At 35.9% G+C, this 19009-nt stretch overlaps 1 protein-coding gene across 1 annotated transcript in view; it reads right to left on the bottom strand.

Moving 5' to 3' along the window:
* Positions 1-886: 886 nt before the first annotated feature.
* Positions 887-19009, bottom strand: part of LOC145664535 (carboxypeptidase B-like) — a 111179-nt gene continuing 93056 nt past the window's right edge. The window contains exon 10 of the mRNA XM_081731293.1: positions 887-1251. Within this exon, the coding sequence (XP_081587419.1) occupies positions 1067-1251 (185 nt within the window). The 3' untranslated portion in view covers positions 887-1066. The remainder of the gene's footprint in view (positions 1252-19009) is intronic.

A 19009-nucleotide genomic window follows, 5' to 3' on the forward strand; every position in this document is an offset into this window, starting at 1 on the left:
CAAGGGATTCCATCTGCTTTGCAAGCGAGTCTGGAAAAGTATCGACCAGCAAATGAAGCAGATGAAGAATCGGTTGGTGAAGGAACTGAACGTTCATAAAAGCGACGGAACTGCGATTTATGTAGGAAGAACAAAAAACGAATATTGAACAGAACTAAATACAAGAAATGCAGCCGACCAATTTGTCTCCAGCATATGGATCCCGTGTGCACCGATTGCTTTCCTCGATTAGAAACAATACCAGTTGAATCGAGTGACGAGTAAATGATTTGTGATTGTTTATATTTCTATGTTTTTTTAATTCGAACTAACGTGATATCAGGGGTATAATGACTTAATATAAGTTCATTTTTTCTATATACTCTCCTATACTTATTTTGTTTAGAGACATTACAACATTCCTAAGCAGTGTTTGTGCTTAGCAATATCATTCACGGAGGATTGAGTTGTTATAATAATCTTGCTTTAGTTGTCTAGTGCTTTAGATTTTGAATAAATAAAAGCAATATGTAATATGTTTGTGTTTTAGATACAAAAGCATATAAAGAAGAAAGCTTCCAGAAATTTGTGTGTCAGTCTGATACCTTGCGACTTATTCCCTGACTATTTTTTCTTTAGCTACTGTGATTTCATAGTGTTTTCAAAATATATTTTTTTCGTCAAATTAGAACATTTAAAACACAATGCGACGTAATTAATCGCCATAGCATAAGCCAATGCTTTCATGTTCTTTTTAAAAAAGGTAATAAAAAATAACTACTAGTATTAAATCAAAGGGAAAAGCGAATGTATCAATCTGATACATTGCGACAAAAACCTTGGATCTAAATGTTGAGACTAACCGAGGGTTAAGAAGAAAATGTACCCCTAAACAAGGATGCCAATGTCTTATTTGTATTTACTTTATTAAACACAATTCTGAATACAGTTTTAGATGTTACAGCAAAGTATATTTACTGTTTGTTAAGATTAAGGTTTCTAGTTCTCTGAACATAAATTTATTTTAAAATCCCAGGGATTACTTTGGAAAAAGCTGGAAGCTCTACACATTTTATATTATATTTTTCTATTGTCTCAATTTCTTAGCAAAATGATTTGCGAATGCTCGTATTCCAGCAAAACCTTCTTCAGCAACAGGCAAAATTTCATATTCTGGTAGATCGAATCCATCTCCTCCCAACTCAAAGGTATATGCATAGCTGATACCTGCACCTCCTTTAGACCAATCATCACTTGATCCAGCTGTATCACCTATTGAAAAAAATCTTTCTTAGTTAGTGAGAAACTTTAAAGTATTTCATGACATGTAACCGATCAAGCTGCTATGCAAATTGTACTAAGGAGAGAACGAGGATGTACAGGCAAAGTTTACGCAGAAACATAAATGAAAGCAACAAACCAGGAACTATTGTGCCTGTACACGGTTTGTTCATTTGCTTAACTAGTGTTACGACTAGTTCCAAGAACTTCGAAAGGAAATCTGAGTCTATACACTCTGCGTTACTGAGTGCACAAAACTAGTCATCCTGAAATTTATAAAAATTATGTACAGTGGAAATTGTACTATTATTAATATAAATATATAGATATTAAGTTGATGGTGTGCACTTCTCTGAGCGTACACACAGTGATGCCAACCTGAAACGTTACAAAATGCCATCTCGAGAGGCGGAAATTCCCATTTTACTCTTCAATTTCCCACGCTATACTTAAAACAAAATTCTCTAAACTAGAAAAGATAAACAGTGAAATTAGGTTATATAAAATGTTCAATATATGAGTGAATGATCCGAAAATTCCGATCGTCCAAGTTTATCAAACACCTTATAAACACGTATTTACCTTAATTGAAGAAGATAAATGAAACTGCTGATAAAAATAAGTAGGCTATATTTTGTTGTGAGTTTTGTATTTCCATCACGCTTTTCTGCCATGATCTTCCACTGAACGTAATAAAACTAGATAGACTTCATTCTTCAGTCTTTTCGTATGGAACGTTTTGAAAGTTGACGTTTCCCATTTCACCTTCTTCCGTTAATTCTGTTCTTTCTTTCATTGTTCTCTCTTTCTTTAAAAAGATACCAGAGTATATGTGACATTCTTTAACGCTTGTTTTTTGAGATTCACAAGTCGCTGCACAAATTACTTTAGCACTAACATGCATTTTACAGTAACAAAATTTGACAATTAGCATTAATTTCACGTTTATTAGACTCGCCTATAGACAATTTTATTGGCCTCAAACAATCCTGCTAATAATATGAAAAATCTCGTGAATCCTGCCAATTTTTATGATAATTCCTTTTATCCCATTTCGAGAAATAATTGTCAAAAATACCACAACATGGGATATTTTCCCCAAGTGGTGGGCATCATTGCGTACACATTAAACACGAATGTTTCCTGCATCTGATTGATACTTCTAATATAAAATTGATATGGTATGACAATCGTAAGAATCAAGACATAGGTTGGATTGTGATTAATGTTCCGAACGGTTTCCTAAAAGGCTCTCCCATCCGCAAAATGTGTTGCTGCTGTTATTGTGGTTCATCACATCTTTCTCGGTCGAGTTCAAACCATCACTTCGGATCATTACACTAGTGAACTTAATGAACTACATCATTAACTTGTCCGCAAAGCATCTAGCAAAGGTACCCTAATGTTACACGACAATCTATACTACATGTCGCTCAAAAGACGTTTAGCAGTCTCCATGAGTTGCATTATTAAATATTTCCTGAACTACAATATTCCTCTGATGGGTATGTCCACGGAAATAGGGATAAGATTCATGAAAAAAATACAGTTATAATTTTTAGTCAAGTTGTTCTTTTGATAAAAAATATAGTTGTATGTAGCTGGCATCATTAAATTTTTTTTCAAAGAATTACTTTTTACTTATTTTTCCCGTAGGTTACCTTTCATCTATTAAGTTTTAATGTTGATTATATTATACAATCCTTATTTATTATTACATAGGTCTTACCTTCTCCTGTCGGTATCCGAAGTAAAATTTCATATAACTGATGAAACCTTTTCTTAAAGTAAAGTTCAGAGTTCAACTTAGTTAAACTGTGCTTATTTCAAATTATTATTAATATTTGTTGCTTATATTTAATAATAAAAGATCGTTGACAAATGTAACGTGAGTTACCCGACCCTGTGAATATTTCACTAAAATAAGTAGTCATAAAATGTAAATAAAAATTTAATATTTTTGTCATATTTAAATTATGTGTCACTATCTTACATAGTAATTTCATGCACATAGCTGTGCCAGGACAAAAGAAAATGTACTAAAAAATCACAAGTTCTGAATGTAGGGAAAAAACTTGTAACGTGAGTTACTATAGTATTTTCTTTTCTCCTAGGTTTGCTATATCATATAAAATGACGATATTTGGTAATTATCTGTATAAATATGACAGCTTTCCTTTTTTTTAAAAAAAAATCGGAGCTTTTAAGTTTATTGTGGTTAGTATCCTTCAAAATATACATCATTACATAACGTGAGTTACCATGGACATACAATGATGTTTCTCTCACCGGATACAACATTTTCCGGCAGTTGAGTCACTTTTTGGCAAGGAATAATTTGAATAGTAACCCGACAGAGACCCGGTGTCACAGGGAATTTTTACCCCTGGAAACATTTACCCCCTGGAAATCTTTACCCCCCCTGTCGGTTTCTGATAATTTCAAAGGAAAAGTCAAAAGTTACATTAAAAATTCATATCATTGAAAGTGATCTCCCAGTGTATGCACTCACTTTGGTCAAGATGGCTTTAAATCCGAATATTTGGTAGGGGGGTAAAAATTTCCTAGGAAATTATTACCTCCCTGTCCGCTATTGGTTACTTCAAAGACAAGCTCAAAAGTTACATTATAAATTGAAACCAGTCCGTAGTATATCTTAACATACACAGTCACTTTGGGAAAGATGGCTTTAAATCCGAAGATTTGGCAGTGGGTAAAAATTTCCTAGGAAATTAATACCTCCCTGTCGGCTATTGGTTACTTCGAAGACAAGCTCAAATGTTACATTATAAATAGATACCACTCCCTAATAACTCTTAACAGACACACTCAATTTGGGCAAGATGATTTTAAATCCCAAGATTTGGTAGGGGTTAAAAATTTCCTAGGAAATTATTACCTCCCTGTCGGCTATTGGAAATGAAATGAAATGAAATCTTTCAGTTTTACGTCCCACGGTTATGCCGGTTAGGCTAAAGGAGACGGTGATGATGATTAATGAATGAAATGGTGGAATGAAGAAAGTGGGAGGAAACGGGAGAACCCCGAGAAAACCCAGGCACACGGTGTTTTTCCCCACAAAGTTCAATTGGCGGGAGGTGGATCGAACCCGGGACGCCAAGCACCAGAGGTGAACGCTCTACCAATGAGTCACAGCGGCACCCTGTCGGCTATTGGTTACTTCAAAGACAAGCTCAAATGTTACATTATAAATAGATACCACTCCCTAATAACTCTTAACAGACACAGTCACTTTGGGCAAGATGGCTTTAATCCGAAGATTTGGTAGGGGAAAAAATTCCTAGGAAATTATTACATCCCTGTCGGAGATCGGTTACTTCAAAGACAAGCTCAAATGTTACATTATAAATAGATACCACTGCCTGATAACTCTTAACACACACAGTCACTTTGGGCAAGATGGCTTTAATCCGAAGATTTGGTAGGGGGAAAAATTTCCTAGGAAATTATTACCTCCCTGTCGGCTATTGGTTAGTTCAAAGACAAACTCAAATGTTACATTATAAATTGAAACCAGTCCGTAATATCTCTTAACAGACACAGTCAATTTGGGCAAGATGATTTTAAATTCGAAGATTTGGTAGTGGGGTAAAAATTTTCTAGGAAACTTCCTAGGAAATTATTACCTCCCTGTCGGATATTGGTTACTTCAAAGACAAGCTCAAATGTTACATTATAAATTGAAACCACTCCGTAATATCTCTTAACATACACAGTCACTTTGGGCAAGATGGCTTTCATCCGAAGATTTGGTAGGGGGAAAAATTTCCTAGGAAATTATTACCTCCCTGTCGGCTATTGGTTAGTTCAAAGACAAACTCAAATGTTACATTATAAATTGAAACCAGTCCGCAATATCTCTTAACAGACACAGTCAATTTGGGCAAGATGATTTTAAATACGAAGATTTGGTAGTGGGGTAAAAATTTTCTAGGAAACTTCCTAGGAAATTATTACCTCCCTGTCGGCTATTGGTTACTTCAAAGACAAACTCAGATGTTACATTATGAATTGAAACCACTCCGTAATATCTCTTAACATACACAGTCACTTTGGGCAAGGTGGCTTTAATCGGAAGATTTGGTGGGGGGTATAAATTTCCTAGGAAATTATTACCTCGCTGTCGACTATTGGTTACTTGAAAGACAACCTGAAATGTTACATTATAAGTAGATACCACTCCCTAATAACTCTTTACAGACACAGTCACTTTGGGCAAGATGGCTTTAATCCGAAGATTTGGTAGGGGGTAAAAATTTCCTAGGAAATTAGTACCTTCATGTCGGCTATTGGTTACTTCAAAGACAAGCTCAAATGTTACATTATAAATTGATAACACTCCGTAATATCTCTTAACAGACACAGTCAATTTGGGCAAGATGGTTTTAAATCCGAAGATTTGGTAGGGGGTAAAAATTTCGTAGGAAATTATTACCTCCCTGTCGGGTATTGGTTACTTCAAAGACAAGCTCAAATGTTACATTATAAATAGATACCACTCCGTAATAACTCTTAACAGACACAGTCACTTTGGGCAAGATGGCTTTAATCGGAAGATTTGGTAGGGGGTAAAAATTTCCTAGGAAATTATTACCTCCCTGTCGGCTACTCCCTGTCGGCTATTGGTTACTTCAAAGACAAGCTCAAATGTTACATTATACATAGATACCACTCCTTAATAACTCTTAACAGACACAGTCAATTTGGGCAAGATGATTTTAAATCCGAAGATTTGGTAGGGGGTAAAAATTTCGTAGGAAATTATTACCTCCCTGTCGGCTATTGGTTACTTCAAAGACAAGCTCAAATGTTACATTATACATAGATACCACTCCTTAATAACTCTTAACAGACACAGTCACTTTGGGCAAGATGGCTTTAATCGGAAGATTTGGTAGGGGGTAAAAAATTCCTAGGAAATTATTACATCCCTGTCGGAGATCGGTTACTTCAAAGACAAGCTCAAATGTTACATTATAAATAGATACCACTCCCTAATAACTCTTAACAGACACAGTCAATTTGGGCAAGATGGCTTTAATCGGAAGATTTGGTAGGGGGTAAAAATTTCGTAGGAAATTATTACATCCCTGTCGGAGATTGGTTACTTCAAAGACAAGCTCAAATGTTACATTATAAATAGATACCACTCCCTAATAACTCTTAACAGACACAGTCACTTTGGGCAAGATGGCTTTAAATCCGAAGATTTGGTAGGGGGGTAAAATTTCCAAGGAAATTATTACCTCGCTGCCGGCTATTGGTTACTTGAAAGACAACCTGAAATGTTACATTAGAAGTAGATACCACTCCCTAATAACTCTTTACAGACACAGTCACTTTGGGCAAGATGGCTTTAAATCCGAAGATTTGGTAGGGGGTAAAAATTTCCTAGGAAATTAGTACCTTCATGTCGGCTATTGGTTACTTCAAAGACAAGCTCAAATGTTACATTATAAATTGATACCACTCCGTAGTATCTCTTAACAGACACAGTCAATTTGGGCAAGATGCTTTTAAATCCGAAGATTTGGTAGGGGGTAAAAATTTCGTAGGAAATTATTACCTCCCTGTCGGCTATTGGTTACTTCAAAGACAAGCTCAAATGTTACATTATAAATAGATACCACTCCGTAATAACTCTTAACAGACACAGTCACTTTGGGCAAGATGGCTTTAATCGGAAGATTTGGTAGGGGGTAAAAATTTCCTAGGAAATTATTACCTCCCTGTCGGCTATTGGTTACTTTAAAGACAAGCTCAAATGTTACATTATAAATTGAAACCAGTCCGTAATATCTCTTAACAGACACAGTCAATTTGGGCAAGATGATTTTAAATCCGAAGATTTGGTAGGGTGGTAAAAATTTCCTAAGAAATTATTACCTCCCTGTCGGCTATTGGTTACTTCAAAGACAAGCTCAAATGTTACATTATAAATTGATACCACTCTGTAATATCTCTTAACATACACAATCACTTTGGGCAAGATGGCTTTAATCCGAACATTTGGTAGGGGGAAAAATTTCCTAGGAAATTATTACCTCCCTGTCGGTTATTGGTTACTTCAGAGAAAAACTCAAATGTTTAATTATAAATTGATACCACTCCGTAATATCTCTTAACAGACACAGTCAATTTGGGCAAGATGGTTTTAAATCCGAAGATTTGGTAAAGGGGTAAAAATTTCGTAGGAAATTATTACCTCCCTGTCGGCTATTGGTTACTTCAAAGACAAGCTCAAATGTTACATTATAAATAGATACCACTCCCTAATAACTCTTAACAGACACAGTCACTTTGGGCAAGATGGCTTTAATCGGAAGATTTGGTAGGGGGTAAAAAATTCCTAGGAAATTATTACATCCCTGTCGGAGATTGGTTACTTCAAAGACAAGCTCAAATGTTACATTATAAATAGATACCACTCCCTAATAACTCTTAACAGACACAGTCACTTTGAGCAAGATGGCTTTAATCGGAAGATTTGGTAGGGGGTAAAAATTTCCTAGGAAATTATTACCTCCCTGTCGGCTATTGGTTACTTCAAAGACAAGGTCAAATGTTACATTATAAATTGATACCACACCCTAATATCTCTTAACAGACCCCGTCAATTTGCGCAAGATGGCTTTAAATCCGAAGATTTGGTAGGGGAGTAAAAATTTCCTAGGAAATAATTTCCTCCCTGTGGGATATTGGTTACTTCAAAGACAAGCTCAAATGTTACATTATAAATTGAAACCACTCCGTAATATCTCTTAACATACACAGTCACTTTTGGCAAGATGGCTTTAATCCGAAGATTTGGTAGGGGGAAAAATTTCCTAGGAAATTATTACCTCCCTGTCGGCTATTGGTTAGTTCAAAGACAAACTCAAATGTTACATTATAAATTGAAACCAGTTCGTAATATCTCCTAACTGACCCCGTCAATTTGCGCAAGATGGCTTTAAATCCGAAGATTTGGTAGGGGGTAAAAATTTCCTAGGAAATTAGTACCTTCATGTCGGCTATTGGTTACTTCAAAGACAAGCTCAAATGTTATATTATAAATTGATACCACTCCGTAATATCTCTTAACAGACACAATCAATTTGGCAAGATGGTTTTAAATCCGAAGATTTGCTAGGGGGGTAAAAATTTCGTAGGAAATTATTACCTCCCTCTCGGCTATTGGTTACTTCAAAGACAAGCTCAAATGTTACATTATAAATAGATACCACTCCCTAATAACTCTTAACAGACACAGTCACTTTGGGCAAGATGGCTTTAATCGGAAGATTTGGTAGGGGAAAAAAATTCCTAGGAAATTATTACATCCCTGTCGGAGATCGGTTACTTCAAAGACAAGCTCAAATGTTACATTATACATAGATACCACTCCCTGATAACTCTTAACACACACAGTCACTTTGGGCAAGATGGCTTTAATCCGAAGATTTGGTAGGGGGAAAAATTTCCTAGGAAATTATTACCTCCCTGTCGGCTATTGGTTAGTTCAAAGACAAACTCAAATGTTACATTATAAATTGAAACCAGTCCGTAATATCTCTTAACAGACACAGTCAATTTGGGCAAGATGATTTTAAATTCGAAGATTTGGTAGTGGGGTAAAAATTTTCTAGGAAACTTCCTAGGAAATTATTACCTCCCTGTCGGATATTGGTTACTTCAAAGACAAGCTCAAATGTTACATTATAAATTGAAACCACTCCGTAATATCTCTTAACATACACAGTCACTTTGGGCAAGATGGCTTTAATCCGAAGATTTGGTAGGGGGAAAAATTTCCTAGGAAATTATTACCTCCCTGTCGGCTATTGGTTAGTTCAAAGACAAACTCAAATGTTACATTATAAATTGAAACCAGTCCGCAATATCTCTTAACAGACACAGTCAATTTGGGCAAGATGATTTTAAATCCGAAGATTTGGTAGTGGGGTAAAAATTTTCTAGGAAACTTCCTAGGAAATTATTACCTCCCTGTCGGCTATTGGTTACTTCAAAGACAAACTCAAATGTTACATTATGAATTGATACCACTCCGTAATATCTCTTAACAGACACAGTCAATTTGGGCAAGATGGTTTTAAATCCGAAGATTTGGTAAAGGGGTAAAAATTTCGTAGGAAATTATTACCTCCCTGTCGGCTATTGGTTACTTCAAAGACAAGCTCAAATGTTACATTATAAATAGATACCACTCCCTAATAACTCTTAACAGACACAGTCACTTTGGGCAAGATGGCTTTAATCGGAAGATTTGGTAGGGGGTAAAAAATTCCTAGGAAATTATTACATCCCTGTCGGAGATTGGTTACTTCAAAGACAAGCTCAAATGTTACATTATAAATTGATAACACTCCGTAATATCTCTTAACAGACACAGTCAATTTGGGCAAGATGGTTTTAAATCCGAAGATTTGGTAGGGGGGTAAAAATTTCGTAGGAAATTATTACCTCCCTGTCGGGTATTGGTTACTTCAAAGACAAGCTCAAATGTTACATTATAAATAGATACCACTCCGTAATAACTCTTAACAGACACAGTCACTTTGGGCAAGATGGCTTTAATCGGAAGATTTGGTAGGGGGTAAAAATTTCCTAGGAAATTATTACCTCCCTGTCGGCTACTCCCTGTCGGCTTTGGTTACTTTAAAGACAAGCTCAAATGTTACATTATAAATTGAAACCAGTCCGTAATATCTCTTAACAGACACAGTCAATTTGGGCAAGATGATTTTAAATCCGAAGATTTGATAGGGTGGTAAAAATTTCCTAAGAAATTATTACCTCCCTGTCGGCTATTGGTTACTTCAAAGACAAGCTCAAATGTTACATTATAAATTGATACCACTCCGTAATATCTCTTAACATACACAATCACTTTGGGCAAGATGGCCTTAATCCGAAGATTTGGTAGGGGGAAAAATTTCCTAGGAAATTATTACCTCCCTGTCGGTTATTGGTTACTTCAAAGACAAACTGAAATGTTTCATTATAAATTGATACCACTCCGTAATATCTCTTAAGAGACACAGTCAATTTGGGCAAGATGATTTTAAATCCGAAGATTTGGTAGGGGGTAAAAATTTCCTAGGAAATTATTACGTCCCTTTCGGCTATTCGTTACTTCAAAGACAAGCTCAAATGTTATATTATAAATTGATACCACTCCGTAATATCTCTTAACAGACACAATCAATTTGGGCAAGATGGTTTTAAATCCGAAGATTTGGTAGGGGGGTAAAAATTTCGTAGGAAATTATTACCTCCCTGTCGGCTATTGGTTACTTCAAAGACAAGCTCAAATGTTACATTATACGTAGATACCACTCCCTAATAACTCTTAACAGACACAGTCACTTTGGGCAAGATGGCTTTAATCCGAACATTTGGTAGGGGGAAAAATTTCCTAGGAAATTATTACCTCCCTGTCGGTTATTGTTTACTTCAGAGAAAAACTCAAATGTTTCATTATAAATTGATACCACTCCGTAATATCTCTTAACAGACACAGACAATTTGGGCAAGATGGTTTTAAATCCGAAGATTTGGTAAAGGGGTAAAAATTTCGTAGGAAATTATTACCTCCCTGTCGGCTATTGGTTACTTCAAAGACAAGCTCAAATGTTACATTATAAATAGATACCACTCCCTAATAACTCTTAACAGACACAGTCACTTTGGGCAAGATGGCTTTAATCGGAAGATTTGGTAGGGGGTAAAAAATTCCTAGGAAATTATTACATCCCTGTCGGAGATTGGTTACTTCAAAGACAAGCTCAAATGTTACATTATAAATAGATACCACTTCCTAATAACTCTTAACAGACACAGTCACTTTGAGCAAGATGGCTTTAATCGGAAGATTTGGTAGGGGGTAAAAATTTCCTAGGAAATTATTACCTCCCTGTCGGCTATTGGTAACTTCAAAGACAAGGTCAAATGTTACATTATAAATTGATACCACACCCTAATATCTCTTAACAGACCCCGTCAATTTGCGCAAGATGGCTTTAAATCCGAAGATTTGGTAGGGGAGTAAAAATTTCCTAGGAAATTATTTCCTCCCTGTCGGATATTGGTTACTTCAAAGACAAGCTCAAATGTTACATTATAAATTGAAACCACTCCGTAATATCTCTTAACATACACAGTCACTTTTGGCAAGATGGCTTTAATCCGAAGATTTGGTAGGGGTTAAAAATTTCCTAGGAAATTATTACCTCCCTGTCGGCTATTGGTTAGTTCAAAGACAAACTCAAATGTTACATTATAAATTGAAACCAGTTCGTAATATCTCCTAACTGACCCCGTCAATTTGGGCAAGATGATTTTAAGTCCGAAGATTTGGTAGGGGGTAAAAATTTCCTAGGAAATTAGTACCTTCATGTCGGCTATTGGTTACTTCAAAGACAAGCTCAAATGTTATATTATAAATTGATACCACTCCGTAATATCTCTTAACAGACACAATCAATTTGGCAAGATGGTTTTAAATCCGAAGATTTGCTAGGGGGGTAAAAATTTCGTAGGAAATTATTACCTCCCTCTCGGCTATTGGTTACTTCAAAGACAAGCTCAAATGTTACATTGTAAATAGATACCACTCCCTAATAACTCTTAACAGACACAGTCACTTTGGGCAAGATGGCTTTAATCGGAAGATTTGGTAGGGGGTAAAAAATTCCTAGGAGATTATTACATCCCTGTCGGAGATTGGTTACTTCAAAGACAAGCTCAAATGTTACATTATAAACAGATACCACTCCCTAATAACTCTTAACACACACAATCACTTTGGGCAAGATGGCTTTAATCGGAAGATTTGGTAGGGGGTAAAAATTTCCTAGGAAATTATAACCTCCCTGTCGGCTATTGGTTACTTCAAAGACTAGCTCAAATGTTACATTATAAATTGATACCACTCCCTAATATCTCTTAACAGACCCCGTCAATTTGCGCAAGATGGCTTTAAATCCGAAGATTTGGTAGGGGAGTAAAAATTTCCTAGGAAATTATTACCTCCCTGTCGGATATTGGTTACTTCAAAGACAAGCTCAAATGTTACATTATAAATTGAAACCACTCCGTAATATCTCTTAACATACACAGTCACTTTGGGCAAGATGGCTTTAATCCGAAGATTTGGTAGGGGGAAAAATTTCCTAGGAAATTATTACCTCCCTGTCGGCTATTGGTTAGTTGAAAGACAAACTCAAATGTTACATTATAAATTGAAACCAGTCCGTAATATCTCTTAACAGACACAGTCAATTTGGGCAAGATGATTTTAAATCCGAAGATTTGGTAGTGGGGCAAAAATTTTCTAGGAAACTTCCTAGGAAATTATTACCTCCCTGTCGGCTATTGGTTACTTCAAAGACAAACTCAAATGTTACGTTATGAATTGAAACCACTCCGTAATATCTCTTAACATACACAGTCACTTTGGGCAAGATGGCTTTAATCCGAAGATTTGGTGGGGGGTATAAATTTCCTAGGAAATTATTACCTCCCTGTCGGATATTGGTTACTTCAAAGACAAGCTCAAATGTTACATTATAAATAGATACCACTCCCTAATAACTCTTAACAGACACAGTCACTTTCTGCAAGATGGCTTTAATCGGAAGATTTGGTAGGGGGTAAAAATTTCCTAGGAAATTATAACGTCCCTTTCGGCTATTCGTTACTTCAAAGACAAGCTAAAATGTTACACTATAAATTGATACCACTTCGTAATATCTCTTAACAGATACAGTCACTTTGGGCAAGATGGCTTTAAATCCGAAGATCTGGTAGGGGGTAAAAATTTCCTAGGAAATTAGTACCTTCATGTCGGCTATTGGTTACTTCAAAGACAAGCTCAAATGTTATATTATAAATTGATACCACTCCGTAATATCTCTTAACAGACACAATCAATTTGGGCAAGATGGTTTTAAATCCGAAGATTTGGTAGGGGGGTAAAAATTTCGTCGGAAATTATTACCTCCCTGTCGGCTATTGGTTACTTCCAAGACACGCTCAAATGTTACATTATAAATAGATACCACTCCCTAATAACTCTTAACAGACACAGTCACTTTGGGCAAGATGGCTTTAATTTGAAGATTTGGTAGGGGGTAAAAAATTCCTGGGAAATTATTATATCCCTGTCGGAGATCGGTTACTTCAATGACAAGCTCAAATGTTACATTATAAATAGATACCACTCCCTAATAACTCTTAACAGACACAGTCAATTTGCGCAAGATGGCTTTAAATCCGAAGATTTGGTAGGGGAGTAAAAATTTCCTAGGAAATTATTACTTCCCTGTCGGATATTAGTTACTTCAAAGACAAGCTCAAATGTTACATTATAAATTGAAACCACTCCGTAATATCTCTTAACATACACAGTCACTTTGGGCAAGATGGCTTTAATCCGAAGATTTGGTAGGGGGAAAAATTTTCTAGGAAATTATTACCTCCCTGTCTGCTATTGGTTAGTTCAAAGACAAACTCAAATGTTACATTATAAATTGAAACCAGTCCGTAATATCTCTTAACTGACCCCGTCAATTTGCGCAAGATGGCTTTAAATCCGAAGATTTGGTAGGGGGTAAAAATTTCCTAGGAAATTAGTACCTTCATGTCGGCTATTGGTTACTTCAAAGACAAGCTCAAATGTTATATTATAAATTGATACCACTCCGTAATATCTCTTAACAGACACAATCAATTTGGCAAGATGGTTTTAAATCCGAAGATTTGGTAGGGGGGTAAAAATTTCGTAGGAAATTATTACCTCCCTCTCGGCTATTGGTTACTTCAAAGACAAGCTCAAATGTTACATTATAAATAGATACCACTCCCTAATAACTCTTAACAGACACAGTCACTTTGCGCAAGATGGCTTTAAATCCGAAGATTTGGTAGGGGGTAAAAATTTCCTAGGAAATTAGTACCTTCATGTCGGCTATTGGTTACTTCAAAGACAAGCTCAAATGTTATATTATAAATTGATACCACTCCGTAATATCTCTTAACAGACACAATCAATTTGGCAAGATGGTTTTAAATCCGAAGATTTGGTAGGGGGGTAAAAAATTCCTAGGAAATTATTACATCCCTGTCGGAGATTGGTTACTTCAAAGGCAAGCTCAAATGTTACATTATAAGCAGATACCACTCCCTAATAACTCTTAACACACACAGTCACTTTGGGCAAGATGGCTTTAATCGGAAGATTTGGTAGGGGGTAAAAATTTCCTAGGAAATTATTACCTCCCTGTCGGCTATTGGTTACTTCAAAGACTAGCTCAAATGTTACATTATAAATTGATACCACTCCCTAATATCTCTTAACAGACCCCGTCAATTTGCGCAAGATGGCTATAAATCCGAAGATTTGGTAGGGGAGTAAAAATTTCCTAGGAAATTATTACCTCCCTGTCGGATATTGGTTACTTCAAAGACAAGCTCAAATGTTACATTATAAATTGAAACCACTCCGTAATATCTCTTAACATACACAGTCACTTTGGGCAAGATGGCTTTAATCCGAAGATTTGGTAGGGGGAAAAATTTCCTAGGAAATTATTACCTCCCTGTCGGCTATTGTTTAGTTGAAAGACAAATTCAAATGTTACATTATAAATTGAAACCAGTCCGTAATATCTCTTAACAGACACAGTCAATTTGGGCAAGATGATTTTAAATCCGAAGATTTGGTAGTGGGGTAGAAATTTTCTAGGAAACTTCCTAGGAAATTATTACCTCCCTGTCGGCTATTGGTTACTTCAAAGACAAACTCAAATGTTACGATATGAATTGAAACCACTCCGTAATATCTCTTAACATACACAGTCACTTTGGGCAAGATGGCTTTAATCCGAAGATTTGGGGGGGGGGTATAAATTTCCTAGGAAATTATTACCTCCCTGTCGGATATTGGTTACTTCAAAGACAAGCTCAAATGTTACATTATAAATAGATACCACTCCCTAATAACTCTTAACAGACACAGTCACTTTCTGCAAGATGGCTTTAATCGGAAGATTTGGTAGGGGGTAAAAATTTCCTAGGAAATTATAACGTCTCTTTCGGCTATTCGTTACTTCAAAGACAAGCTCAAATGTTACACTATAAATTGATACCACTCCGTAATATCTCTTAACAGATACAGTCACTTTGGGCAAGATGGCTTTAAATCCGAAGATTTGGTAGGGGGTAAAAATTTCCTAGGAAATTAGTACCTTCATGTCGGCTATTGGTTACTTCAAAGACAAGCTCAAATGTTATATTATAAATTGATACCACTCCGTAATATCTCTTAACAGACACAATCCATTTGGGCAAGATGGTTTTAAATCCGAAGATTTGGTAGGGGGGTAAAAATTTCGTAGGAAGTTATTACCTCCCTCTCGGCTATTGGTTACTTCAAAGACAAGCTCAAATGTTACATTATAAATTGATACCAGTCCGTAATATCTCTTAACAGACCCCGTCAATTTGCGCAAGATGGCTTTAAATCCGAAGATTTGGTAGAGGGTAAAAATTTCCTAGGAAATTAGTACCTTCATGACGGCTATTGGTTACTTCAAAGACAAGCTCAAGTGTTATATTATAAATTGATACCACTCCGTAATATCTCTTAAGAGACACAATCAATTTGGCAAGATGGTTTTAAATCCGAAGATTTGGTAGGGGGTAAAAATTTCCTAGGAAATTAGTACCTTGATGTCGGCTATTGGTTACTTCAAAGACAAGCTAAAATGTTATATTATAAATTGATACCACTCCGTAATATCTCTTAACAGACACAATCAATTTGGGCAAGATGGTTTTAAATCCGAAGATTTGGTAGGGGGGTAAAAATTTCGTAGGAAATTATTACCTCCCTGTCGGCTATTGGTTACTTCAAAGACAAGCTCAAATGTTACATTATAAATAGATACCACTCCCTAATAACTCTTAACAGACACAGTCACTTTGGGCAAGATGGCTTTAATTTGAAGATTTGGTAGGGGGTAAAAAATTCCTAGGAAATTATTACATCCCTGTCGGAGATTGGTTACTTCAAAGACAAGCTCAAATGTTACATTATAAATAGATACCACTCCCTAATAACTCTTAACAGACACAGTCACTTTGGCAAGATGGCTTTAACCGGAAGATTTGGTAGGGGGTAAAAATTTCCTAGGAAATTATTACCTCCCTGTCGGCTATTGGTTAGTTCAAAGACAAACTCAAATGTTACATTATAAATTGATACCAGTCCGTAATATCTCTTAACAGACCCCGTCAATTTGCGCAAGATGGCTTTAAATCCGAAGATTTGGTAGGGGGTAAAAATTTCCTAGGAAATTAGTACCTTCATGTCGGCTATTGGTTACTTCAAAGACAAGCTCAAATGTTATATTATAAATTGATAACACTCCGTAATATCTCTTAACAGACACAATCAATTTGGCAAGATGGTTTTAAATCCGAAGATTTGGTAAAGGGGTAAAAATTTCGTAGGAAATTATTACCTCCCTCTCGGCTATTGGTTACTTCAAAGACAAGCTCAAATGTTACATTATAAATAGATACCACTCCCTAATAACTCTTAACAAACACAGTCACTTTGGGCAAGATGGCTTTAATCGGAAGATTTGGTAGGGGGTAAAAAATTCCTAGGAAATTATTACATCCCTGTCGGAGATTGGTTACTTCAAAGACAAACTCAAATGTTACATTATAAATAGATACCACTCCCTAATAACTCTTAACAGACACAGTTACTTTGGGCAAGATGGCTTTAATCGGAAGATTTGGTAGGGGGTAAAAATTTCCTAGGAAATTATTACCTCCCTGTCGGCTATTGGTTAGTTCAAAGACAAACTCAAATGTTACATTATAAATTGAAACCAGTCCGTAATATCTCTTAACAGACACAGTCAATTTGGGCAAGATGATTTTAAATCCGAAAATTTGGTAGTGGGGTAAAAATTTTCTAGGAAACTTCCTAGGAAATTATTACCTCCCTGTCGGCTATTGGTTACTTCAAAGACAAACTCAAATGTTACATTATGAATTGAAACCACTCCGTAATATCTCTTAACATACACAGTCACTTTGGGCAAGATGGCTTTAATCCGAAGATTTGGTGGGGGGTATAAATTTCCTAGGAAATCATTACCTCCCTGTCGGATATTGGTTACTTCAAAGACAAGCTCAAATGTTACATTATAAATAGATACCACTCCCTAATAACTCTTAAGAGACACAGTTACTTTCTGCAAGATGGCTTTAATAGGAAGATTTCGTAGGGGGTAAAAATTTCCTAGGAAATAATTACCTCCCTGTCGGCTATTGGTTACTTCAAAGACAAGCCCAAATGTTACATTATAAATTGATACCGCTCCCTAATATCTCTTAACAGACCCCGTCAATTTGCGCAAGATGGCTTTAAATCCGAAGATTTGGTAGGGGGGTAAAATTTCCAAGGAAATTATTACCTCGCTGTTGCTATTGGTTACTTGAAAGACAACCTGAAATGTTACATTATAAGTAGATACCACTCTTTAATAACTCTATACAAACACAGTCACTTTGGGCAAGATGGCTTTAAATCCGAAGATTTGGTAGGGGGTAAAAATTTCCTAGGAAATTATTACCTTCATGTCGGCTATTGGTTACTTCAAAGACAAGCTCAAATGTTACATTATAAATTGATACCACTCCGTAATATCTCTTAACAGACACAGTCAATTTGGGCAAGATGGTTTTAAATCCGAAGATTTGGTAGGGGGGTAAAAATTTCGTAGGAAATTATTACCTCCCTGTCGGGTATTGGTTACTTCAAAGACAAGCTCAAATGTTACATTATAAATAGATACCACTCCGTAATATCTCTTAACAGACACAGTCAATTTGGGCAAGATGATTTTAAATCCGAAGATTTGGTAGGGTGGTAAAAATTTCCTAAGAAATTATTACCTCCCTGTCACCTATTGGTTACTTCAAAGGCAAGCTCAAATGTTACATTATAAATTGATACCACTCCGTAATATCTCTTAACATACACAATCACTTTGGGCAAGATGGCTTTAATCCGAAGATTTGGTACGGGGAAAAAATTTCCTAGGAAATTATTACCTTCCTGTCGGTTATTGGTTACTTCAAAGACAAACTCAAATGTTTCATTATAAATTGATACCACTCCGTAATATCTCTTAACAGACACAGTCAATTTGGGCAAGATGATTTTAAATCCGAAGATTTGGTAGGGGGTAAAAATTTCCTAGGAAATTATTACGTCCCGTTCGGCTATTCGTTACTTCAAAGACAAGCTCAAATGTTACACTATAAATTGATACCACTCCGTAATATCTCTTAACAGACACAGTCACTTTGGGCAAGATGGCTTTAAATCCGAAGATTTGGTAGGGGGTAAAAATTTCCTAGGAAATTAGTACCTTCATGTCGGCTATTGGTTACTTCAAAGACAAGTTCAAATGTTATATTATAAATTGATACCACTCCGTAATATCTCTTAACAGACACAATCAATTTGGGCTAGATGGTTTTAAATCCGAAGATTTGGTAGGGGGGTAAAAATTTCGTAGGAAATTATTACCTCCCTGTCGGCTATTGGTTACTTCAAAGACAAGCTCAAATTTTACATTATAAATTGATACCACTCCCTAATATCTCTTAACAGACCCCGTCAATTTGCGCAAGATGGCTT

Source organism: Thermobia domestica, chromosome 11 (genome assembly GCF_964235325.1).
Source record: "Thermobia domestica chromosome 11, izTheDome1.hap1.1, whole genome shotgun sequence".
Lineage (NCBI taxonomy): Eukaryota > Metazoa > Arthropoda > Insecta > Zygentoma > Lepismatidae > Thermobia > Thermobia domestica.